Here is a 26,129-nt window from a genome sequence, read left to right as displayed (position 1 = left end):
AGCATGTGCTTGTGGGTAAATAACTGAGGGGAGAGTGAGCCTGTAGGTGGGAATGGGTTCAGACCTGTTCCCGTGTGTGTCAGTGGAGGCATGTTCACCTCCAGCTTGCTGCTTGGTAGTATCTGTGGCAGAAATTGGTCTTGGATTCTTCACAGGGTAATTTTGATTTACTATTTTCTCCTTAGTGTGTAAATATACTGCCTTCATAATATTTAACTTAAACATCTAGTACAAAGAGCATTTGTAGTTTACAGTGTAATTCCGTGAATTGTTCTTAATTTTTCCTTTGAAGGTCAAACGTGTTTCCTGTCAGCAGATCATGAGTCTGTCAATTAGGTGACAGACTACTCAGTTATATTTTTTTTGCCCATTGCTGAGTGTCTGAAAAGGAGACCCACTGAGATGAATTTTCCAAAGTGGTACTCTTCTGGGAATGAATAGAGAAACTGGAATTAGATGTGTTTAGTTTTCCACTGTCAGACATGTTGTCGTGGATGTTCCCCAGAAAATCGTTTCTGTGCAAGGAAGGTAGAAAATTGGTGTGCAGAACCTCACAGAGCTTGCAACTATAAACATAACTGAGAGGAGTAAGAGTATCAAATGGTTAGGTCTTGCTGATAACACCACTGTCTCTCTAGTGCTGAAGTCTGAGAGCAGATCGAAGATCAAAGCAGAACAGGAAGAGGGATTTTCCCAGGTCACTTTAACTTTACTGTAATGATCCCATAACCTCTTCCCTGTGGAAGGGTCAGCAGGGACATCATCATCCTTGTTCTGGCAGGGACACCTGAAGGAGAAATGATATTACACCAGTTGATGTTTGTTGTCAGATATTTTCCCAAATATTAATCCAGTACAGACCATTGGTGGTTGCCTCAAATGTTTTTTTTTCCTTTACTGTGGAGCAGCCAATTAAACTGTCCTTTTTTGTACAAACACAAAACAGCATTTTCAAATGCTGGTCTAGGAATTCATCCTGGGATGAATTTTCATTACCTTTTTAATCAGTGATTGGGACAGTGCTAGCTAATTAAAAGAAGAGAATCAATCATTTCAGACATCTTAGTATCCAGGAATACTGTGCTATTCTTCTGTAGTGCTGACTTCATAAAGAAGACAGTGGTTGCTTACAAAATACTTAACCAAGGAAACCATATTAAGTGCATGTGAACTGTGAAGTCAAATATTGCAACATACTTATAGCTTGAGAATATCTCCAACCTCAAAATTACGTATATAGATTTATTTTTATATATATTTATATCTGTATCTGTCTAGATTTGTTAATTTTCCTGATTGTGGGAGGCGATGGCATATTCCATAATTCTGTATTTTAATTGTTCTGTAAAGTATACTCTTGGGTTTGTATGCTTTTTAAAAATGTTTGTGGGAAATCTTGACTCCCAGGATTGCTTAGTTGTTGAATTCATGTGTTCTTTCTGACTGTGTAAGAAGTTTGTTATCCTGAAAATACCAGCAACCAGTGCTGTCAGTGCAGTAACTATTCCATTTCCATTAACTCTGTGGAAGCAGTTAGTGAACAAGGACTATGGGGCCAAGGGTCAGGTTAAACTGCAGCAGGTCTGGGAAGCCTTGTCATGACCTGTTTTTAATTTTAAAGGCTACTTCAGGCTGCTTCAAGCCATCTAAAACACCCTTGGGTGCTATGCACACTGGAAGTATGCTTCCTAGCAAAACAGCGTGGCCTCTTATGAAGCTGCTAAGTAATTACGAATTCTGATCAACTCTGTTAGCTCCTGCAGGAATGCTGTGAGCATTTTTCCTAATTTTTAAGACGTCAGTGATTTCTTACAAATGTGCTGAAACCTGGCCTTTTCTTGAGACTGTTTTCTTCTTGGGTAATAACAAAAAAACAACAACAAAAAAAAACGAACAAAAAAACCCCAAACCAATAAACAACAACAACAAAAAAAGAGGATAGAACAGGCGTAGTGTGCTAGTAACAAAAGATTGTCTGGTAGACATAATATTTAATTACAATGAAACAAAAAGTCTCTGAAATCATAGGTATAAAAAGTCTGTCTCAGGGTGAATAATCGCCGTAGTCCTCAATAGGCATTTACTGTATATGTTTAATTCTTGTGTCAGATTTCTTTTTCATACTTCCACTTTGACATAGTTAATACTTTTTGTCAATATTAATGAATTACCTATTTGTTTTAATCTCTTTAATCACTATTGCATGCTCAAGTTATTTTGGTTCTGAGTAAAAACGAATAAAACCTTTTTATTTTACTAGACATCTAATTGTTGAACTAGTCTGTTTTGCCATTCACTGTTGCTTCTCTCAGTATATTATTTTACTTTCTCTAGGAGTGTTTAGTAAAGTTAACTAATTTCTTTTAATCATTTAGCATGTGTTATCTTGTTCAGATTTGTCTTGTGCTCAAAAAAGTATAATTGTCCCAAAATTACAAGAGTCCCAAACCTGCATTCATTAACAGGCAAAATTACTCAGGTTCTTTAATGGGAGTTTTTTTCCTAGGTATGGACTTCTGGCTGGGCCAGAGGGCATCTTGCCTTTTCATTTCCTGGTGGTCTAAATGCTTTGATTTTTTTTCCTTCAATCTTGAATCATTTATATATTTATGTATTCACTGGATTGGTTAAGTGCATTTTGAAGACCTGTTTGCTTCTGGGTATGATGTGATTGTCGTCTATGAATGACAAAATACTGAGACACATGGGCCATAATTTTCCTGTTCGTTAAACGTTTATGCTCCTTTGTAGTTTTAACAGAACCCTATTATCTAATTGAAACAACAGTGTTACTGACTATTTAATTATACTTTTGGCAATAAATCCTGAGGAGTCTCAAGGTTTTTTTTAACTAAATAAATCAAAACTTGCAGTGAGTCACACATGTTTGGTTTTTTTGTTGTTGTTTTGTTTATAACTTGATGTCTAGACAAAGTAGTATGTTGAGGGTAGTAAACTTGAGCCAAAACTAACATTAGAATCTTTAAAACAAATGGTTTCAAGCACTAGGATTAGCTTTGATTTATACTTTTCTGTGTAATGAGCACAGACAGAAATTTATGATCTGGAATCTAAAGTTTGTTAACTTATCCCACTTCTGTGAGATCTATCCTGCATTTTAAATGGTCATAGTTCTTCCATTTGTGCCTGTGAATTCATATGTGTGGGCATTAGTTGTAAGACAAATTGTACGAACATCTGTTCTAAATCTACTTTATAGCTGAACTGAGATTTGTGTAAGCGTAAAATAAACTTACAGAGAGTTTTAGAGCTACTGAGACATTTGTAAATGATCATACTCTACTGTCCTTAGCTATGTCAAAAGTGAAGTGGGAACTTCTCTTTTTCCGGTTCTTGGATGTGCTCCTGTACCTTTTGTCACACCAAATGAAACACGGGCATTCTTGAAGTTCCCTGTTTCTTACTTTGCACTGCAGGAAAGAATAAGCAGGCAGGTGTTCTTCCCATAGGCCACTGAGCCACAGCATACTTCAGGTCTCTGACCTGGACAGTTATGGGTGCAACATGGTGTATGGTGCATGTCTGCATGCAACATGGAAGCGGTCCCTTTGCTAGCATCGTGTTTTAGAATTTGTGTTTCTGCCAGGGTTTATGGATTGGAGACAGTTGCCGTGTTCACCTTCTTATCATCCAGCTAACAAGGAGGCTATGGTAAATATCCTATGGCCTTGATGTGCTGGGCAGGGAACCAGGGTGACATGTGTTGGCTTTTCCATTTATGTGACTAATGCCAGAATTTGTGTGCTTTGTAACAGCTGTATTGACCAAAGCCCCCTATCCCTTCTCTTGAAGGGATAGTTTGCAGAGGATGTGCATGGATATGCTTGGTGCTGTTATCTCACCCGTGTAAGAATGGGCAGGCTCAGGCCTGGACTGAAAGCTGGGAACTGGGACTCCTCACATTCTGTGATCTTGCACACATTGCTAGTGTGTTTTCATCTGGCACCTAGCCCCAGCAGGGAAGGGAAAGTGCTCATGCATTGTCAGGGAGCGAAGAAGTCTGCAGGTATATTAATGGAGCAGCTTGATTGTAACTTTGCATTTGTTCTTTCAACAAGTTTAAAAAATAATGTAAAAAAAAAAAAAGGTGCAATTAAAAAGTGGAAATGCCTGGGCTGGGTGCCCATCTTGGCAGTTTAAACAATCTGCTTTGGATTACAGGGTTGAATCTCCTGGGCAAGGCAAAAGACATAGGGCAAGTAGGAAGAGGCTTTCTTCCCTACTAGCACCAACTGGATCAGAATATAATGCTGAGCATATGGTGGAGCAAGATGCATTGTACTTGATGCAGCGTGGCTGCATCAATCTGCTTTATGTTCAGTGATGCATTTTGCTGAGAGGTTGAGGGCTGCTTGAACTTCGCAAATGCAGCAGAAAGCTCTTGAGCATCAAGAATTTGAGAGACTGGCAGGTGGGACATCTTATTTTTGAATAAAAAGGAGGCTGATCACAAAGCCTTTCATGACTGTGTTAATGGGCAATTCTGATTCATTGTAAGCTAATTCACAAATTGCATCAAGTTGGGTGAGAATTTGCCTGTAGTAGGATTTTATAGCCCCAAGTGCTGGCTGTTGAATGTTCATTATCTTTAATCCGAGGAAGAGCTTGCAAGGCCAGCCCTTCTAGCTGATTTATTGATGTTAAGTACAATTTACCTCTCCAACTTATGTTGTTGTACTGCAGTAAGTGAAAGGAAACAAAACTTTGAACATCATTATATTTATATACTACACTTATATAGGTTTTATAAAATTCTGTAATCTTAATTTAAAATTAACTCAAAAAAAATCACCGTAATTGTTGTAAATCTGGAAAATTTATATATGTCTTTTCTTATGAAAAAATGCATCATATAGGATGTAGGATGGTAGGAACAGGAAAATTTCTACTAATGAGTTAGGAGAAAAAAAGATTGCAAAAAAAAAGGCTATCTGAAATTCAGTCTTAACATCAGTACTCAAGTGTCAGAGCAGTCTAGCTCCTATCTAGACCATGCCCCAGAAAATACCTTTCATCCTCGCCCACCTATTACTGTTTGACATAAAACAATTGAATCATTTTGCATTCATTAGGGGCTCAAGTGATAGCTTGAAAAGAACCATTTACTTTTTAGACACAAAGAATCCTCAATTCTTAAACTTTATCTCCAGGACTGAAAAAATTATGTGCTTTCAACTTGTACAGGTGCATCCTTACCAGTTGTGTTCTGGTTAGCACACATCCTGACTCCCACATGGAGGTGTGGTGGGCTAGCCCATGTGAGGGATGGGCACATTAGGGATTGGGCTCGTTCTCTGCTCCTTGGCAGGTTCCATAGCTGAGACTACAGTGGCTTTTTGCTGGTGTTGCTGGTTAGGTTCAACAGGAGTCTTGCAGTCTTGGCCCATCTTCCTTCCTTAAGTGAGTGATTCTCCGTGGATGGGGTCACTGATGGATTTGCAGCTTTTGATAAGATCCATGGATGTGTTGCTACTTGCAGGCTCCAGCCGAGGCTTTTCTTTCAGGTGCAGTGTTCAAAGCAACTCTCTCCAGTGGGAGTGTGGTTACTTGTAGCTGTCCACCCTTTGTTTTCCACGTGGTCTAGGTGCCACCAGAGCCGTTCCAAGCAGCTGCCTGCTGGCATCAGTTACACAGCTGGAACAGCTGGGGTTGTCCTGACATGGAAGGATACCTGACAAGACCAGGGAGTTTACCTGTGCAGAGCCTCGCTCAGGATGTTGGGTTTTCTTGGCACATATTAAAATACGGTGTATTTATCTCTTCTAGTTATGGGGGACTTTGCTACCCCTCTGTCACATTTAGCTGAAATTCTCCAGAAGGTTCAACAGATGTGGAAAAGGAGAGGGAATGCATGTGCACACACAAATCTCATTTCTGAAGAGAAACCCTCCCTCCCATCCGAAAAACCTTATTTAATAGGGAAGTTTTCTTAACGTGAGCCCAGTTGTTTTGGCCGACTGCTTTGGATATAATCTTTGAAATGATTGACTATGTTAAATCATGACAATTAGGTCTGACCATTAACCTCCCACAGAGCTGATTAAGGGGATGGGGTGATGAGGAAGTTTTTTATTTTTCTTAGTGCTATTGTTTCAGTCTGTTTGCAGAGTAAACACTATGAGTGTGTCGGTTGATTACACTGCAGACCATCTCTCAAGCCAGAGGAGATGGCTGTTTAGTTCTGAAATGTGGAAACTTGTGTTTTAGAGAAAACATGCTCTGCAGAGGTGTTGGGAAGGCTCTAGGTCTACGCACCTGTGCTTTTCCAGCCATCCCAACCGTTTACTTACTGACTGTATCTAGAGTGTTTATCCCCTTTAGCTTCTCTCCAACACAGTCATATACACACCTCTGAGAGACTGCACTCTGGTCGTTTCTTTAAGGTTGTTTTGACTAAGTTAGAGCAGCAGAGATTGACTCCTCCTCTCCAGCATTTTTACAGACGATTACAGCCGAGCTCTTAGAAGAGAAGTTTTTGAAGGGCATCTTGCCTGTAGTGCTCATAAATTGGTTCTGACTGTCGAGGGTTGTGGGTGCTCTGAGTAACAAAAGGCAGTTATTGACTGTAAGGGAAGATTGCTACAGGAAGAAGGGCGACTGGTATTTTATGCATTGCAATGGGCAGCCGCCCATGCGGTGAAACTGCCCGGATTTAGCTGAACGGGAGCTTTGTTGAGGAAAGGAGAATCCTTGCCTGGAATAATTGCTTCTGAGCCAGGGAGAATTGACTACTCCAGAGTGGGAATAGTCCTTCAGCTACCTCTGGCACAAATACCGGGGCTGTTGCAAATCTGATTTGAGTCACTAACAATAAGGTATTGAAAAGGCAAGCAGACCTAGAAGTTCTCTCTGTCTTTCCCATGGCTCCTAATTTATGCTCAGCTTCACTTGCTGAAGCAAGCCTGTAACAACACATGTATATGTGGAAACGTGAAGGACAAAAATCTTCAGAAGAGACAGGAAAGGTCAGACAGAAAGGTCCTCAAAAAAGAAAAACAAAAAAAGGAAACTTCTAAAAGTCCAGTTATTTTAGGTGAAAGAAAATTATAATCTGTACTGTAATTGTTGGCTGTATTTTCTGATACAAAGCTACAAAATGGTCTCTTCCCCCACGGAGCTCATAAAACTGTGCTCTGTGTACCAGATGGATTATTTTGTTTTTCATTAAATAAAGAAACTTGTAAACAGTGCTCTGTACCATAGAGATTATAATCTCTACCATCCCCCCTCCTCTTCCTTAAACACTGGAGCACGCACTTTGCAGGTTGGACTCAGACCACAGCGGAGTTCCTGGCGAGGCCCCAGTGGCTTGGGGGCCGGGCAAGGCGTGCTCCCAGCGTCCGAGAGCATTTACTGCGTGGGTTCAGTTGTGCTTTTATCAAATCCTATTTCTGAAAACAAATAAAAGGCTCGTTTGCACAGCGTTTGAATGCCACTCTGTGCAACAGCGGCAGTTGGTGGGGTTAGACCTGTGGAGCTGGCACTGCTGCAGGTAGGGCAGAGCAGAAAGAGGAGACTGAGTAACAAACTGGTTTTCACATAGAAAATAGCAAAAAATGTTTTATGGAGGTCACCAGGAATAACTGCTACTTTCACCAGTTAAGTATATTTAGTTATTCTGCCATTTTTGCAGCTTTCAAATTTGTAAGGTGTAATGTGTTAAAAGTTTCATTGTGGTCCTTGTAACTTGAGCCACAGTTCTTGATGGCGCTCTTGCAACACCCACTAAGCAGCACACCCTTCACTCTATTATTTCTCTGCCTAATCCTACAATCTTGTGTAATAGGAATGCAAACTTTTTTTTGCATAACTTTTCTATCAATAAATTTATTGAACAGTTCACAAAAGCAGGTGCTATTATCTTCATTTATGTTTCCATTATACTGGAAATTTCAGTCATGGTTGTGGTGCAGCAGCTTCTCTCACATGTACACACAGGCACTGGTCAGTTTTTACCACTTTCAGGCTGGAGGAAACTGCTCTGCTGCAAATCCTACTCACTAATGGTCTTATGTGTATTATCATGGGTCTGTAACTAGATGTGGTGAGTGATAAAGTGTGAATTAAGACCAAATATGTCAACTGCTGTTCCATCCACTGGACCCATTGCTCATGTCCTGTTATGGAAAACCTCTTGAAATTACTGACAAATTGCATTCTAAAAGCAGAGAGTAGCTCGATTATAAGGTGTACCCAGTTATTAAATACTGAACTATTACTCTGTTTAAGGTGAACCCTAGATCAGTGATAGATGCTTTTTCTTGGTTTTCATTCATGTCTTATGTCAGTTAAATGTTGGGTTTTTTTCCCTAATGAAGTGTACACCGAGGAAAAATACTGGGGAAAAATGTTCATATATTGTTACTTCATTTTTTATTTTTTTGTTTTTACAAGTAAGTCTTAAAATATTTTGCTAGCTCTGTCTGTATATTAGTAAGAATACATTTGAAATATCACAAGTTCTACACACATTTAATTTTTTCTGTTAAGTACTGAAGATGCCTGATACTGATAAATATTTATGGCACCAAGTGTAATGCAGAGATGCTTGCTTGATGTAATCATATAACTTTAATTGAGCTATTTGATGTTCTTTACCATGCCTTGTGAATAAAAGTAATCCCTTCTGGATCACAATTTTATTCTTCCTGTCTATGCAGTAACAAGCGACTTGTGGCCTTAGTGCCAAATGACACTTCATTCAACACCAGACGAGCCTACACCAGCGAAGATGAAGCCTGGAAGTCGTATTTGGAGAATCCCCTAACAGCAGCTACCAAGGCTATGATGAGCATAAATGGTGATGAGGACAGTGCTGCTGCTCTTGGCCTATTGTATGACTATTATAAAGTAGGTAACTCTGTCATTATCCCTCCTTGCTGCACTAGCAGGGACTGCTCTAAGAGGCATCAAAAGAGCCAGTTTTCAAAGACAGAAGTCACTGCATCTTGTTTTCTTTCTGATACTTGCAACAAGCACCTGTTCCGCTATAGGAAGCCTGTCTGATGCTGTTTTGATGTGTTTAGTTCTAGAGAGAAAAAAAACAAAATCAGAACTCCCGTGTTAAATTTTCATCCATGTTTTCTTTTTGAGCATAGTGTTCTTCCTCTTCTTTTGAAAGAACACTGGATGAATTAGCCCCCTTTTTATTTGTGCTCAGATGCCTGTAATATTCTTAAAAAAGTATAAAAGGCGAGAGAAACCTTGTCCATCTGTAGATTTGTCTACTTTTCTGGTTCATTCCAGACATGTTTTAGTTTGCTCTTTGACTGGAGTATCTCTCATCTGAGAGTTTCCCATGTTATTTTTGTTTGTATAATGATTGCAGTAGGCTGTATACAAACATACAGTGAGGTCTAGCCCTTGCACTGGAAGTTTTCAGTCTAAATAGGAAGGTGGAGGACAGAAATGGAGCTGGACACAGAGACAGAGATCTAAGTCAATTTACAGAAGAAGCACTGACACCCAGTTTCAGTTTATGTCAGACTCTAAACCCTGAGCTTTACCTACCCTTTCAATAACTCCTCTTTCGTATATTTTATAGTGTTTGAGTAGAACTGTATTTGAGATTTCTCCTGAAATCGGAGGAGAATATTACAGAATATTACAGGGTGCATCTCTGTGTAATGCAGAAATATCACTCTGAAACCCATGCTGACCCTGTGGTACTCTCCAAATAGAATCAGTGTTGCCTCCCAAGCACTAGAGTATGAAACTGTTCATTTCACTTTAAACTATCTCCATACTCCTGAAGCCACCTATGGCTGCCTTGGACAGTTTACCTTCTCTGAAAGCCAGCACAGCAGTGCCAGCTCCCCTGGTAACTCATGAAGAGGTAACAGGAATGGAAATTAATAACTCTTACTTTTAGTACATTGCTATTAGTATAAATGCTTTTAGAAAACGGATTCCTTTTCTTAGTCTCTGCTACGGTAGTTAGATGAGTGTTCAGGAGGTGGTGGTGTAGGCAAGATGCCATATACCAACCTTAAATATTGTTTTAATTTTTTTTACTGATTATATTTCAAGAGATGTTCCTTGCTTTTGTGTGTTATTGTCAGTAGAGAAAAGCTTTTCCCCAGTGAGAAAGAAGAAAGCTCCTTTTCTCTACTTAGCAGAGTTATGACAGTGCCAGAATCTGTGAAATTAATGTAGATTCATAAAATTCAGGATGTGTATGAGCATCTGGAGTATTGGCTTCTGTCTTAGTTATATACTTTTGTATGTAGGAGTTCATTAATCTGATAGATTTTTAAAATAAAACCAGAGAATAGCTCTTTTCCTTGTCACAATTATGTTTTAAGAAACATGCTGTTCCTTGTTCCAGGCAGTTGCAAAAGACTTGAGGCTCGGATGGAATAAGATGAGATTACCATCTCAAAGCCGTTTCCAGCATTCAGTCATAACTATTTTTGTCTTAAACTGGGAAGAAATGGTAGCTCTTGCTGATAGTCTACTCTCAAACAGGAACTTAAAACCTAACCTCTGTGCTGCAATGTGGAAGTGCAAAGGAGGACTTCCAGTGCACCAGACTCTTGAATTGCCCTTCTTTATCATCTGACTCATTTGTTCTGACATGCTGGATAATATTTTTGAAGTATTTTTTCCAGTCAATAGGAATCATTTGAACTTAACTGTTTGTTTTTTGAACCACTCCTATTTCTTATAGTGATATTTACACAAACATAGACCCTCCTTCAGGGATAAATATATGATCTTAGAAGGGGAATCAACATGTGCAAACTGTGGCTTTTATCCCAGTTCAAAAATATATGAAAGAGGATTCTTAATCAGCAGGATGCTTAATAGGTAGAGGGGATGTCCCTAAGAGAAGGACTGGCTGTGGCTAGCACTCTCTGACTCTGCTGCTGTCTTGCAGATATAGTTGATGTTATTGTTGGCTACTGTAGTTCACTGTAAGACTTTTTTCCCTCTAAATTCAGATATTTTCCAGATACTTCTTTAAAATGTATAAAGATAAAAGACATGGCTTTAGCCCATTCTTAGGTCTATTCTTGTTCTTTAAAATTGAGTTAACTGCTGTGATGGAATGGATATGCCTTCTTGTTCAAAACATAAAAGTTTTAACTCCCAATTTTCTGGTTCAACAACAAAAAGAAAAATATGGTCATGGCAGCAACTTTGCCCTTGGTGATTTCATATCTATGCTGGTGTCAGGAAACCTGTATGTGGGAATACAAATCTTTGAAGTCACTTGGTGTCAATTCTGAGTCTGTCAAGCGGCCAGATTTGACTGGATTTTTACTTCTCATAGCTGTTGATGTACTCAACAGAGCAGAAGTCAGTGTTCCTGATGGCCTGCCAGCATGCCCTGATTTGGCCCCATACTAGGAAAGGGAAAGATCCACAAACTTTCCCTAGATATGAGTGCTACACCTCCAGGCTGGTCTGTAACACGAGGACTTAGCTGGTGCTTATGATTTAATTGAAAAGCCTTTTTCGTCTGAGCTAAAATGTCTTCATGCAGAGCTCATCAGAGCATCCTATCTTCTCATCTTGTATTATTCAGTGAAAAGTGTGCGTGTGATTTTTGGAATATGAGCTTTGATTTTGAGATAGTTTGGCCTTGCTTGATATTCCAAAGGACAGTATAGCACAGCGCTTTGCTCCAGACTGGTGTGCCCAAGAACTAGAAAAGAAAACAATACGTGCATTTTTTCTCTTTGGAAGTTTTCTTTCTGTTCACAATCAGTCTCCCAAAGAAAAACAGCTCCTGGCACCTGTGACCTACACAACACTAGTTGTTACATTTTTTTAGTTGTTGCAGTAGAGCAGTCTGAAGCTGCAAATGCCTGACAGTTGCATTTACCTGACCCCATGCCTGGTGTTGTTCTCAGGTTCCCAGAGATAAAAGGCTGTTGTCTGTTAACAAAGTGAGTGATAATCAAGAAGACCAAGATAAAAGGTACAGTATTATTCAAAATCATACACCCAGCTACTAACAGTGTTGATTAGTTGTGAACTGAAGGTGCTGTGATAGCCTGAGGGTTCATGGTTTTCTTCCAAAAGTTAAAAGAATGAAGGCTGTTTTGGGAAGCACACTTTACTCCTTTTTACTTTTAATTTATTTGTAAAATTGGGTAGTATTATCCAACATGCAGTTTTCAAAGTAGCAGAGAGTTTCATTATTTGTTTGTGTTTGGTTTTGTTGTTTTGCTACTCCTGAGATTAGTAAAATCAGATTATATTGACAGTTGGCTATTGGCCACTTTACTTTGTTTTCTTCTTTTAGGGCAAAAAATGAGTAGTTTGGTCTGAGTAACCTGATTTATAAAGCTTTCTTTAACATAACTTAGGGTCTACCGAGAAAATAAGGTAACTCTTTTAAAATCATCCACTTAGAATGTTTTTATCACTCCTCTCAGGTTTCAGCTTTTCTCTGTAGGCTAAAAGTGACTTGAGTCAGAGGAAACTGCTTCCTGCCTTATTAAGACTTGTGGACAAGAAAGAGTGTATATTTATGTAGAAAGAACTAAGTTTTTACATACAGGAAGGTATCTTCATGTAAAATTAATGATGGAGAGAAGCTACACAAGGTTTATTTCAATGTAGCTAATTTGTGACAGCCTTAGATGGTCTCCACTAGCTGCATAAGATGAAAGTTTAAAAAGATAGTACTATAAATTTACTGTTTAAAAATAGAATATGAAGTGTTTTTTGAGGGAGAGTTTTTCTTCTGCTAACACCAGAGAAATTCCTAAATTGAGTGTGATTGACAAAACTGGCCTTCAGTGGAAAGCCAAGAGAGAGGAACTGCAGTATCAGACCATTTCTCCTGGTTTGAAAACAGCAGTGTTACACCTACTAAAAGTTTTACAAGTTAATAATGTTATGTCAGTGCATCAACTATCAGAAATGAACTGCTTTCAACAGCAGTTGTGGTTAGTTGTGGGAATGCTGCTGGAGGTTACCTTGCAGCCACTGTAGTTACTGATCTACTCTGCTACAATGGGATTCCTGGGCTTGCTATTTCAGAAGAGCAGTGATACGAGAGTTACACAAACAGTAGTGGCCTGTCAACAGCCTGAAAGAGAATGCATCAGTGTGTGAATTTTGCTGTTGATATTCTGCCTATTTTGTGTGCAGATTACCTGCTGTGAGTAATCCATACCTTGCCTTACTCTTTATTCTTATTTTGTGTCTAAAGGCTGTTGCACTGCTGGATTGATTTTGCATTCAAATTGTAAGCCAAGGCAAGAGCAAGCCCGGATACACAGAATTTATTGTAACAAGCCTTAGTGACTGTAGGGTGAACCAAATGTTTTATCTTTCCCTAGCTGTAAAGAGCTCTGGACCTCTCTGCTTGCCTCACAGTTCCTTTTGCCTAGTATTTGTTAATGTATTACTTCTTATGCAAGTGGCTTATCAGAATTGAAAGACGTCCTTTTCTGATATCTAAGAACATTAAGCTACTTGAGGAGATGATTTACTCTGTCAGGACAGTTCATAACATTTTTTGATTTTGTCTCACAGAAATTGTCTTAATACCACGGAAGCTCAGAATAATTTAAGTGGGGGAGAGAACCGTGTGCAAGTCCTGAAGACGGTGCCAGTTAACCTTTCCTTGAACCAAGATCCTTTGGAGTCATCCAAAAGGGAATACAACACAAATGTGTCTGGAAGCTCAACGCCCATCACGGGGACCGGAGTGACTGTGGTTAAAGCAGAGGAATTTACCCCTGTTTTTATAACCCCACAAACACACTATGCAAGAGGAGAAAATGAGGAGCACCGAGGGGTTATCTTTGAACACTATGAAGTGTCCAACATTGCTCCCCACACAAATTATCTCAAAGATGACCAGCGCAGTACTCCTGACAGTACCTACAGCGACACCTTCAAAGATGGAGGAACAGAAGTAAGTTTTTCACCTCAAATTACCATCTAAGAACTCAATAAAAAGCTGTAAACAAGATACGGATATTTGAGCTTGTAAACAAGATAAGGAGATTTGAACTCTCCACAAGAACCATTAGAAGAACAGTGTTGCTTGTTTCAACAAATTCATTTCTGCTCCTTGCTGTGTTCCTGCCAGTCTGTGGTCTGATTAGAGAGGAGCATCATGAGGTGCTTCAGAAGACAATTTTAAAGATGTTTATTGGAAATTCTGAGAATAATAAATATTGATCTGTTGTCTTTCGGGATATTTTGTCAAGTAGAGGATAGTTGCCATTCTGAAAGAAGATGTATTTTACCCTTAACAAGAGCTGCCTTCAGACCTATTGTAACAGGAAGAAATAGCCACTTTGTGACGAGGAAATTCTAGATGTTCTTTTGAAAGTGCAAATGAGCCTCTGCTGCTGGATAAACCCAAGTAATTTGTTCGGAAACTATCTGTTGCACTAAGCTCTATTCTGCAACATTGGCAAGTGAGAAAAAGTAGTAGCATTGGATGAGTAGACAGGAGTGGAGAATATAACAGGCAAGGAAAAACTTCTTGTATATGTGCAGGAATGAGGAGGAGAAGAGAGACAATGAATTCCCTTAAACTATTTTACAGTTATGCTGAGTCAAAGTAATTTTACAGTCAGCTTTAATATGGTATTTAGCAGGCTGCTTTTGCCTGCTGCAAAATAATGCAAATGAGCTGGAAATGTAGAAGAGTAAAGACTATTTAAAGCTGACAGTACCTCTGCAAATAATTAGAGATATTAGGTGGTAAAACTCCCCTAGGGTTTGTCTCCTCCCAACTCTACAAAATTGTAAATGTAAAAAAAGTGCAAGGCAAGCTATGTTAAGGCTGAGCTGCTCTGAGTATATGAGAAATTTACTGCATGTTTGTGTATGTGTATTATAGAAAAGTACGTGGTCTTCACAAGCAATAGATGAGGGTGTCTGGAGATGAAATCAATTTTCAGATATAGAACACGTGTAGGTTAACTAAGTGAATAATTAATGAAGAAATCTAGCTTGCCATTGTAAAATCAGTAGGATCAAACCTTGAATTAGAGACACTGCTCTGCATTACCAAATCAAATTTTTTCAGTGTTGTTGTTACTGGTAAGCGGCTCTTCATTCAAGCCCAGTGGTGCCGTACTCATGGCTTTCCCTGGGGTGCTGTAGCAGAGTGATTCCTTTACCCTGATTTGTTCTGGGACATCTTGCTGAGAGGTTCCCAAACAGCCCATCTGCGCTGTGCAGAGAGCAGATGCATGTCAAACATGCAAACTTGTTTAATTTGACAGTAAAAAGGGATTTACATGTATGTTGGCTTTGTATCCCGAACTCTGTGTTACGTTAATTTTGCTACAAAGGTAATATTTTGTTACATGTTTTTCAAAGTTACTGGTTCATAGCAGGATACAGTACTTGTTGTCTAGACTTTCTGTGCAGTCTGTGGAGAAAGAATCAGTTCAAATCCACTTGCCAAAAGTGATTGGAATGGTTTGCCAGGTGCACTCACTCCTCTCCATCTTCACCTCCCCTTTTAACTGTAAAAAGGAGATTGAACAACTGACTTTAACTGGGTCCCCATCGTAGCTGTTAGGTGAGGTGTGTATCTCTGGGCCTTCTAGCCCCAAATGTTCACATGTGTGTGGCCAGGGAGCAGAAACAGCTTTCCCACCCTGCTGCAGCCTCGCTCCACACTGAGCCTGTCCCTTTGTTGTTTCTCAACTACCTAAATCCCGGGATGTGCTTGATCCCTGCGATGCGTGCTCTGACTGCTTCTCCAGCCACACACTGTTTCTGTAGGGACATCTGCATGAAGCAGGTGTGGGGAAACCATAAAATATGAAAACATACCAAAAGAAACCTGGGCTAAATTAGTGTTTAGAAGTAGAGTATGCTTGTCTTACTAGTTTTCCTAAGTGCTTGGAAAGTACTTCCTGAGTGCTGCTGAGAATGACTGAGTTTGGAATTGCTCTAATTCTTACTGTTTTAAAACACATTATGAATACATATTTAGAAATTGTTTCAAAGCACTTATGGAGTGACTTAGTTCTGTTGTACTGAAGGAGTGCTGAGGTTTCCCTGTGGTAGGGGACACTTCGGTCAATCACTTGCTGTGTTCTTCAGATACAATTTTAGCAATTATATAAATATACCATTTTCATATCTTTCATATTCTTAGTTAGCTGTGATTAATTTATTAGTCCTTTATAGCATAAAGAAATTTTTTTGAGGTTAGGTAAGTAAATTGCATGTTTTTGACAATGTCAACCTCTAACCTTTATATAAAATGTGACTAGCATATTTATATTCACTCAACTTTGTAGATGTTTTAGGCTTTAAATGGCTGATGGTGTCTTCTGAGTTTTCTTTAAAAAACCATAATTATACTTTTCTTGGTATTTGCATTTTGATTGCATGAAACTATATTTAATTGGTTTTATTTTTCAGAAGTATCGGAGTGTGTCAGTGGGGGCTGAAGAATATATTTATGAACAAACAAGGTAGGGCATAAGCTTTGAAATGTGTTGATTGGCATCACACAGGCATGTGTTGAGGACAGGCTGTCTCTGTCCACTTCCCACTCTCCCTTTCTTCACCCTGAGGTACCTGCAGGGCTCCTTAATGCTGCCAGACATCACTCTTCCCTTATTCTCTTGCTTATTTTAGCTTTCAGATTTGGCCAGTTTATATCTTCATCTATTACCTTTCCCTTAGCATTGTTTTAAATTAGTAACTCCTCTGAAGCCCCACTGAGATATGTGAGATTAAAACTGGCCTTGACAGCCAGGTCATGAAATCTTTCCTGCCTTTCAGGATGCAGAAGACAGATGTCCAGGATGGTTGAACTGGCTCCACCAATCCTATGTAATTCCCATCTTTACTTTTCCCTTCTGTTTTTTTTCTGGTTACTCCTAGTAGGTTTTCTGTCTTTTTACACTCATTGTTGTGGTACTTGATGTTTACCTATAAAACAATATAAACAAAGTATCTATTACAAATCATATAAAAAACCTTAAGAATTCCCAAAAGATTTTTAAACAGCTTCAAAAATTGAAGCTGGAAAAGAATAGTGTTCTCCCTCAGCACAGAAAAATGTATGCGTAGCATGGGCAAACACTGCAGAGTCTCTTTAACTGATAAAGACTGTAATCACTGAAGTTTTTAAGCTGATGCTTTATTTCTTGTTTGTGAATGGTTCTGTTTATATCTGAGTGATTACTCTCACTTTAGAAACAGGAACATGCCTACATATTTTTCCTGGATTAGGCATATGACTCCATCTGTGGTGAAGGTTCCTTGTAGCCTGATCTTTATTCTGAAGAGGATTAAAACCATCATTAACTGCAGTGAGCTCAGAACTGAGTCATTATATAGGCAGAACATATGCAACAGGTATTTAGCAGACTGCTCACTTACTGCGTGGAATATTTGTAAAATTGAATCGTGAAGCATTGGTATTGTTAACAATTCACATACACTAGGCCTTTCATGCCCAGGTCCACGTTAGAACAAAACCTCTGAATGGGCATTAAGAAATATAAACTGTGTCGTTCCTGGGAGTGGTAGGTGCTTAGAAATTAAAATTTCAGACTGAAAAAAGAAGTGGTGAATATGAAAGTAATTGGAAACCTGAGAGAAGATCCCTTACTGACTACACAGGGGTTTAGTTAAGACTCATGTTGAGGTTCAGAATAATATTATAATAATTTGAGTGACTGCAATAAATTTTAAGGGTGAGAGTAATCCTCCTGCTATAGGGCAGACTTTGATTGCCAGCTGGGACCAAGAAGTAAATTTGCAAGTGCTACCACACAGAGAGTGCAAAATTGGCCAAGTGCAATGTGTCTGGGATTTACAATTTTGACATCTTTCTGAAACATCCAGAATGACAGGGAGCAGAAAACCAGACCGTGGCAGACTGTAGGCAGCTCTGTTAAGCTACTGTGTGTCTGACTTTGGATCATCCTAAGCCCTTCCCAGCACACATCATTGTTAGGCCTTCTGTCTGGTGGGAGGTTTTTAGGGGCATCTCCCAGGGCACTCAGCGTGCCTCGATATGTGTCCTGAAGCAATCTTGCAGCACACAACCTGCAGTGCCTTCCTGTGACACTAAATCAAGGCACTACCCCTATCACCAATGGGTGGTCAATCCATACGATGAGTAGGATGGATGCTGGGTTTGCAATACCAGGGGTGGTGCTCTTCCAGTCCATTCAGACAGGACCACACTGCTTGCCAGTGTCAACAGTGCTTGTTCCCCTTACACACAGGACAGGGACCATGGCAGCACTCCCACAGTGGATGGCAGGGGAGGGGACCACAGGGCCCCTTGTGCCGCCTTCCCACCACATGTGAGAGCCTTCATGTTGGCAGCAACTGCATTATTGGGAAGTGACTGTTCTGCCATCAGTGAGTTGGATAGGTATAGATGAGTGTTTGCTTTTTACCTTAGTTTTGCTTTGATTTAAAGCAACTAGAAAAATGACTGGATTTCAATTTGTAAGCTAAGAAACACTTAGAAATTGTCTTCGTTTGATTAAATGATTGCTACTAAATAATTGATACTGAACTGTCTGAAACTTCTTCCTTTGGATGGAAAGGCAGTGGATCTGTTGGGGTTTTCTACCTTCTCTTCAAGTGGGGGTTTAAATATAATTATTATTCATACATTTTAGTGGTTTCTTTCCATTGGGTAGTTAAAAATATTTTTATTTTCCCTTTATTTCTGTATTGCTATGGCAGTGCTATGATGATCTGGAATTATTTGCTAGAAAGTTAAGGATACACTTGTTTTGGACCAATATATTCCTCCTTTTTATTCTGCTCTGACACTGCTTAATTACTTTGCTGAATTAGGACCTTTGTGACAATACTTCTCCCACATCTCCAGTTTGTGAGGACATCCTGTGACTCCTTGCATTAAGGTTCCTGTGCAGATTGAAAAGATTATTTTTTTTCTGCATGGTGAGCATTATTTTCATTTAAGAAAATGTGAGAAGCTGCAGGCATCATCTTTATTGGATTATTGTTCACGACTGTGACTGGAGGAGTCAACTGGAAGAGGCTCAGTGAAAACTGTTTCCAACTAAGAGTTCACTAGTTAATGGACCTTTTGCTTTTGATGATTTGAGAACTGCTTTAAATGTGGAAAGTTCTTCTGTGAAGGAGAGTCTTTTTTAAGATCTGAAATTTCAGCACAAGAGCAAACTTTTTCCCTGTTTTTGTTTTTTCTTTTTCTAAAGGAGGTTACTTAACTAGGATAAGCTAGGATACAACTAAATGTGCGCACTTTGTTAGGTCTGACTAATTTTGAAAAGAAAGCTTGTAAAAACCTTGATTTGCATGTTGTCTTTAAACAAATAAACTTACTGTCCTTTTTCCTTGAATTCCTTCCCTGCACTGTGCTGAAAGTAGCAGTTGGACTTTTCATTCTCCGAGTCCATCTTTTGCAACAAGTTTTATTCTGCTAGGGTTTTTTAAAAAATAATTATTTATTTATTTCTGTTTCTGTGACAGAAGTAAGTTCAAATGTCTGTGGAGTTGGAGATTTCCTGCTAATCATACTGAATTCCCTCCTGGTATTTAACACTCTCCTTGTGGAGTAGTGGTCTTGTACTTCATAATGCTTCTTTCAGAGAAAGTAAAGATGTAGTCTTTGATCCAAGAGACTTACAGTTCAGATAGTTTTACACTTTGTTGCCAGATCTGATGAACTTTAAAAAAAAAAAAAATTGCACTTTTAAATGGCCACGTGACCTTTTCCTGGAATTTTATTATTAGCTTCTTACACCTTATGCAATGCATGAAGTACATAATAAATGGGGATAAAGAGAAAAGGAGAAAGTGATACAGATTTTGTTGATGTTTCTCTCCTTGTCTTTTCAGCAGCACTTTTCAATATACGCTAGAAGCTACCAAGTCTCTGCGTCAAAAGCAAGGGGAGGGGCCCATGACCTACTTGAACAAAGGACAGTTCTACGCCATCACCCTGAGTGAGACGGGTGACAACAAATGTTTCCGGCATCCCATCAGCAAAGTCAGGGTATAGTCCCATTTCTTTCCTAGATGGGAATGGAACTGTGTAGATAGATGTAGTTGTGGGTGGTTGGCTTTTCGTATATTTTTTTTTTCTTGTGAGAGAAGACAGAGCAAGCTTATTCTCATGCTCAATGTAAGGGTGGAAGAGCACCATATTGATGGTGGCAACAAATATTTTGGGGTCCAGTATTTTCAGTGTGATCTTATGAGTTCGTTATAACATATCTGCCTCAGTCTGTGGTTTGGCAGAATGATGGTTACACAGAGACTGCACTTGACACTGGTGAACTTATCATGCCATGATTAAAGTAAAGAAATCCAAGAACTGCTACATCTACTTTGTAGTCCATCTTCACTCACTCGCGCACTTCATCAGCTGCTTTCCAGTGTATTTCAGATAAAATATGAAGAGTTGACTCCATCCTTTCTGACATAAATTTTAAATCATTTACATTGTATAAGTATGAGCTTTCACTTGATATTCATCCATAAGTACGACAAAATGAATAATTTGCATCTCAAATTCCATGGGGTAGGACTGGAGCTTGTGTATTCAGGAACATATACTTTGGGGAATGGGCCTCCTGATTTCCTTGGTAATGTTTTTGAGTTAGCAAATCCTAACCCAGTAACCTTGGAATGAACAATGAGCTTCAGAGTTGCTGCCCTGTAAATGTTACCCTGGAGCTGGCAGGGCTGCATATGTATGAGGCTGCAAAAGTGTTTCCATCCAAATAAATAAAGTACTGTAAAAATGTTGTGACTTTAGTCAAAGGAACTGATGAAAATCAATGTGAGCAGTGAAGCAGACAACAACCTATATGTTTCTATCATACATAAAGTTTAGAGAGACTCGTCCTAAACAGAGGCAATGATTTGGAAACCTGAATTAGCAGGTAATTTCCAGCCTAGTTTCCTGAGGACATGAGGCTGTAGTGTTACACTGTTGGCTAAAGCTAATGTAAGATTTCTCTGTTGCTGCAAAATCTCTTTCCCTGCCACCTGTTCCTTCCCCCTTTGTGGTTCCAGCTCCAGCACTTGCAGAGCTGAAACAGGAGACAGGAGCTCACTGGTCTGACTGAAAACCAGTCCTTACAGGCCTGGTTCACTGCACAGCCACATGAGTTTTGAAGCTGTGGCAGTAGAAGAGTTGAAGTTGTAAAGGAGAGATGAGACCACATCCTTTTGGAGGATGTAGTTTACAGAAGATTGTGAAACCACATGCAACTTTCACGATCATGTTCTGTTTGCCAGGGCCCTACTCAGGCGACTCTTGAATTTATTGCCAATTCCATCCAAACCTGACAGAGGTGCAAGAGGTTTTGAAGGTATTAAACCTCTACAAGTTCCATGTAAGTGTTTTATAGAGGAAAAAGGTTAATTCTGTCCTTGGTGGTAAAGCTGGTTGGCATGGTCAGATCTGGTTAGTGCATCAGCTGGCCAACCAGCACATACCTGATGACCAGCCAGTATGCACAGGCATAACTCAGGGCTTGTCCATGGCATATATTGCCTTGTGCCTGTGCAGAGGCTGGACATGGAAGATGTGGTGATGGTCCAGCTTTTATGCAGAAGGTCACAGAGCACGTGAAGGGTTACAGTGGTGACTGTGTGGAGGGACACAGATCATGAATCAATCGTGATCCAGCTCCTCAGCTTGTGAAACATCTTGATGATGGTTTTTTTTGACCTTAGTGTCTTGGGGTTAAAGGAACAACAGGAACAAAGGACGATATTTAAAAGTGATTTTTTTTGTTCTCTGTGCTTTATTTCCACTTCAGTTTTACTTGATAGGATTATTCACTGTTTTGTGGGTTTTTTTGTTTTGCTTGTCTACAGCAGGGCTTTTTAAAAAAAACTTTATTGCTTGTATAAAATTTTGCATGAAGTTTCAATCTGTTTGCTTTGAATCACACAGTTTAACAAAGGGAATTTAGAACTCTAAGTGAAAACCTCAGCAATACTCAGTAAATACTTACATTGAGTTTGTCATTAAATATACATATGCAAGAGTCCTGCTCCCAAGAAGGGTATTTTGACTGTGTATGGTAAAACTGAAAATGTCCCACCTTTAGCCAGTGAGGTGAAGCTCCATAGCAACACATCCCTTTCAGTGTAATGTTATATTCCAGAGTGACAAAGAATCTGAACTCCATCACTTTGACTGGATCAGAATTGGAATTGGGGATCCTCTCACTTTGAAATGACCACATTTTAGTAAAGGGAACTTAGGCTTCTTAACTCTAAGAATATGATTAAGTTTTATTGGGACTATCAAGAACATAATCCCGGGCCTTGCATTATTTTCCAACTACATTTCTTCTTCCTGGAGTCTTTAGGTGCATTGCAATATTGGACTGGATTAAAACCCAGCAATCTTCTATAACCAAAGTATGAGGAGAGGGTGGTGACTGGATCAGCATTAGAAACATATAGGAGATTGTAATTTTTGTGATTCTGACTACTAATTATTTTAACTAATGTGGTTTCTGGTGTTTTGTTTTGTTTTTTTTTTTTCATAGAGCGTGGTCATGGTCGTTTTCAGTGAGGATAAAAACAGAGATGAACAGCTGAAATACTGGAAGTACTGGCATTCCCGGCAGCACACAGCTAAACAGAGGGTCCTCGACATTGGTGAGTGTAAGAGGATCTCCAGATGTTTCAGGAAAGATTTCAGATGTGGAAAGCTCTGTTACCTTGCACAATAGTGAAGTTTTTAGCAATGACTCATCCCTGCTAGGACTGGGCAACAGGGTCTCTGGAGCAGGACAGGGACCATGCAGAAGGAATGGTTCTCAGTAGTTACACAGAAGAGCTGCCCCTTGGCATGCATATTTAGTGGTCCACCTTCTGCAGCTGGGAAGTCGGGGTCTGCACCTCCTCAGGAGTGGAGGAATGTTTGTTTCCTTTAGTTTTTCAAAGGCTGATCCAGTCTTTGATCCAGGAACAATAGCAGCCAGTAACAGTTGTGTTAGCTAATTGATGTGGAAGTGCAGCCTGAGAGCAAGGATGCCATCATCGTGGTGAGTGGAAACAGGGACGCAAGACTCCTACACCCCCAGACTTTGAGTCTTGTTGGTGTCAGCAGTGAGGGAGAAATGAGCGCCGGTGTGCTATCCTGAGAGATCTGTTTACCGTTCATCCCATCTAAGGTATTTACAAGCCTGTCTCAGCCACAACTGCCCTATCCACATGCTTGGGAGATTTTAGCAGAGGAAGAACACGTACCTGCTGCCAAGGAGCCTGAAGTTTGAATCAGTGGCAGTGTCTAGACATCAAGCGCTTCTCCCCTCCCACGTGCAGTTTACACATGCAGCCATCTGCAGGATTCCAGTCAAAGGAGTCGGCAAGACCAAAGCAGACAAAGTCTATCTTGTTTTGACCGCCTGAGGGAACCAAACCATTGAATGGCAGGAATGAGAGGAGGCAGAGAGGGGGGACGAAAACAAAGCAGGGTTACTGGTAGAGAACACCGCAAGACTTCAGGAGCAATTGAACTGGGTGATCAGGGAATCAGTCCCTAAGTGGTTCTACTCGCACAATGCCTTTAGCCTTTGAAATGCTGCAGCCTCAATCGAGCTCCACTTAAGGTCAAGTGTGCTTTGTCAAAGCAGCTCCTCCCGAATCTCCTCTCTGCCTCTTATCGTCATTATTCTGGCTGAACTGTTTCCACAACTTCTTTGGGTTTTTTTCCTTTTTTCTTTTCTTGCCCTTTGGGATAGTTCAGGCAGTAAAATCGCCACCCCAGACCAAATGACTCCTTTTGTGACAGTTAAAAGAACAAGTGTGCCCTGTCACAGCTATTTCTGAAGGCTGCCTGGTTTTTTGTATTAGTCACTACAAGCTTGCAGTACTAAATGCTCATACCTTTGAAAGTATGTGCTCATGAGCTTGTTCCACAGCCTTGCCAACACCTCCAACTCCATTGCACTTGTGGTATCCTGGCACATTTCAGTCCCTTTCCCCAGTGAGTCAGTTTATAATGCATAATCTGTAAAATAGTGCTCTGCAAAACAAGTGCTGCACATGAATTGTGTGTTTACCTGTGTTAAAGCAAATGTCTTTTAATTTTCCATTGGTTTGAGATGAAATAGGTCTGTGCTGACTTTTGAGGCTCTTTGGTGCATATTCTTTATTTGGACTGCAAACACAAGCACAGCCCAGTGTAGTAAGACTTACTGATATAGCACTCCTTGTCAGATGTAAGAGCTGTAAGAGCATGGTTCACCTCAGAGTTTTCAGAAGAAAGACCCAAGTGTTGCTCAGTAGTGTTTTCTTGAGAACAACTGAAATATGGCTGTAGCCCTTATCAAGTAAGGTATTTCTAAAGTACATTTCATTTTCTTTGGCACTTACATCATGGCTATTTGGTTTATTAGGCCAGAATAGTTCCCAACTACATTTCCCATACAAGTATCAAGCTGTATTTAGCCAAATCTCTCAGTTTTCCCATCAAATGATCTAAATGAGAAACTTAATCCAAATTTGAAGCTGGTGTCCTCCTTGAACCAGATAACCTCTAGAGGTTCCTTCCATGCAAAATTATATTGAATAACGCTATGAAGAGTTCCCTTTACATAAAAATTCAGGACCTTGCAGGAGTCCTGTAAAGGAATACTGAGTTAGTGTCCAGGGCCTGTGTAGTTAACAGAGAGAATTACGTGTCTATAAATCTGTATCACCTGTTCCATAGATGTTTATAGTCTTTAATATTATTTTAACTTGATGTTTGTAGCGTGTTTGACATCTGTGAATTCTTTTTAATTGTTTATGAATGCACTTTTAATCTAGAGCATGATGTGGTCTTTAGCAGGCAGAAGATCAAATGAGTTTGGGATGCTCTAGTTCTGGGCTCCAGCTGTTCAGCCCTCAAATAGGGGCTGCTTTCCACAGTGGCACAGGTCTGTCTGTCTGCCTTCTGGCCTGCAGTTATATTTTGGCGATCAGAGGAAATAATGACTTGCTGCTTCACTCCTGACACCCAGGGGTCAGTCATGGCTTTAATTTGTTTTGTGTACTGGCTGGTGCACCTCCTGCGAGAAACGATGGTTGAAAGGATTAGATGCAGTACCAGGTCTGTAGATGCGTTGATATTAATAGCATAAGCTTGTACTTACATGTAAGCAATTCCTTAGTGCTTGAGGAATAAACCTGAGGGCTTGATGCTTATTAAGCAAGAAGGTAAGGCGTTTTCTAGAATTTAGGCTGTGTGCTATAATGGATTTTTCTGAAGAAGGAGAAAGGCATGCTCACTCTTTTTAGCATGAGTAAAGAGGGGAAAAAAAACCCAGCTGTCTTTTTCACAGTGCTGTGACGTTTGATCACTATTTTTTTCTTTTAAAATAACGTGAAATAAGTAATTCAATACTAAGGTACAATGAATATTGATTATTTAGAATCAGTACAATAATGTGAAAAATACCAGAACAGGTTCAAATATGAAGAGTGGGTGTGGAATCTGTGTGCTGCTCCAGAAACGTACCTATGTTTTTTCTGGGGATAGTTTGTGTTATTTATGTGCACAGCTACTATATATATATATATATGCAAAAAAACTAAAAGCTACTACAAAGTTATGTAATGCATGATTAGTATTTAACATCTAAAATTTGCCATTGTTTAATATGCAGTTTATGTAACACAAGATGAAATAATTCCTGTACAACCATTTTCGTGCATATTGAAAAACCGCAACTTTCTGGTAATTCACAGAAGCAGAAGAGGAAAAATCGTAGTCACTCTAAGAGCTTTCAAATATCCTTGGATGTAAATTTTTTCTTAATCAACTGAAGATCCTTCTTTAATTGTCTGTAAATTGAGAGGAATAGGATACACTTCTGCTTTTTAACAGCATATCACATAGACACTCCATGAGATTTGTGTATGGCAATTAAGGAAGCAGAGGCATGTGTGGGGGGGAAAGGAAAGTTTGGTGGGATGCGAGGTTCTGACAGCCTTTTAGGAGAAGAAAACAAGTGTCTTTACGAGACATCTTGTTCATGTCTTTCCAAAGTGCACCTACACAGCACGCCCATATGCAGCAGTCAGTTGCACAAGGCACTTTCTGGTGAATCATAAATTTAGAGGTGGGTGGATGTGTGCACATGCATATTAAACTACTTATGTGCCTTCTAATTCCTCTCATTTGCATTCCC

At 39.6% G+C, this 26,129-nt stretch overlaps 1 protein-coding gene across 2 annotated transcripts in view; it reads left to right on the top strand.

Moving 5' to 3' along the window:
* GRHL2 (grainyhead like transcription factor 2) overlaps positions 1 to 26,129 on the top strand; it is a 62,343-nt gene that overhangs the window by 1,678 nt on the left and 34,536 nt on the right. Inside the window, exons 2-7 of one of the 2 annotated variants that reach the window (XM_050327025.1) lie at positions 8,682 to 8,871; positions 11,880 to 11,947; positions 13,516 to 13,900; positions 16,384 to 16,436; positions 19,825 to 19,978; positions 22,497 to 22,608. In XM_050327025.1, coding sequence (XP_050182982.1) covers positions 8,682 to 8,871; positions 11,880 to 11,947; positions 13,516 to 13,900; positions 16,384 to 16,436; positions 19,825 to 19,978; positions 22,497 to 22,608 — 962 coding nt within the window. Of the gene's footprint in view, positions 1 to 8,681; positions 8,872 to 11,879; positions 11,948 to 13,515; positions 13,901 to 16,383; positions 16,437 to 19,821; positions 19,979 to 22,496; positions 22,609 to 26,129 lie in introns of both variants that reach the window. The other variant, XM_050327015.1, reaches the window with a different exon arrangement.

This window comes from Myiozetetes cayanensis, unplaced genomic scaffold, assembly GCF_022539395.1.
Source record: "Myiozetetes cayanensis isolate MyiCay16 unplaced genomic scaffold, myiCay2020 scf1, whole genome shotgun sequence".
In the NCBI taxonomy this organism is placed as follows: domain Eukaryota; kingdom Metazoa; phylum Chordata; class Aves; order Passeriformes; family Tyrannidae; genus Myiozetetes; species Myiozetetes cayanensis.
Note: the sequence above shows the minus strand (reverse complement) of the source record. Positions and strands in the feature narration are given on the sequence as shown.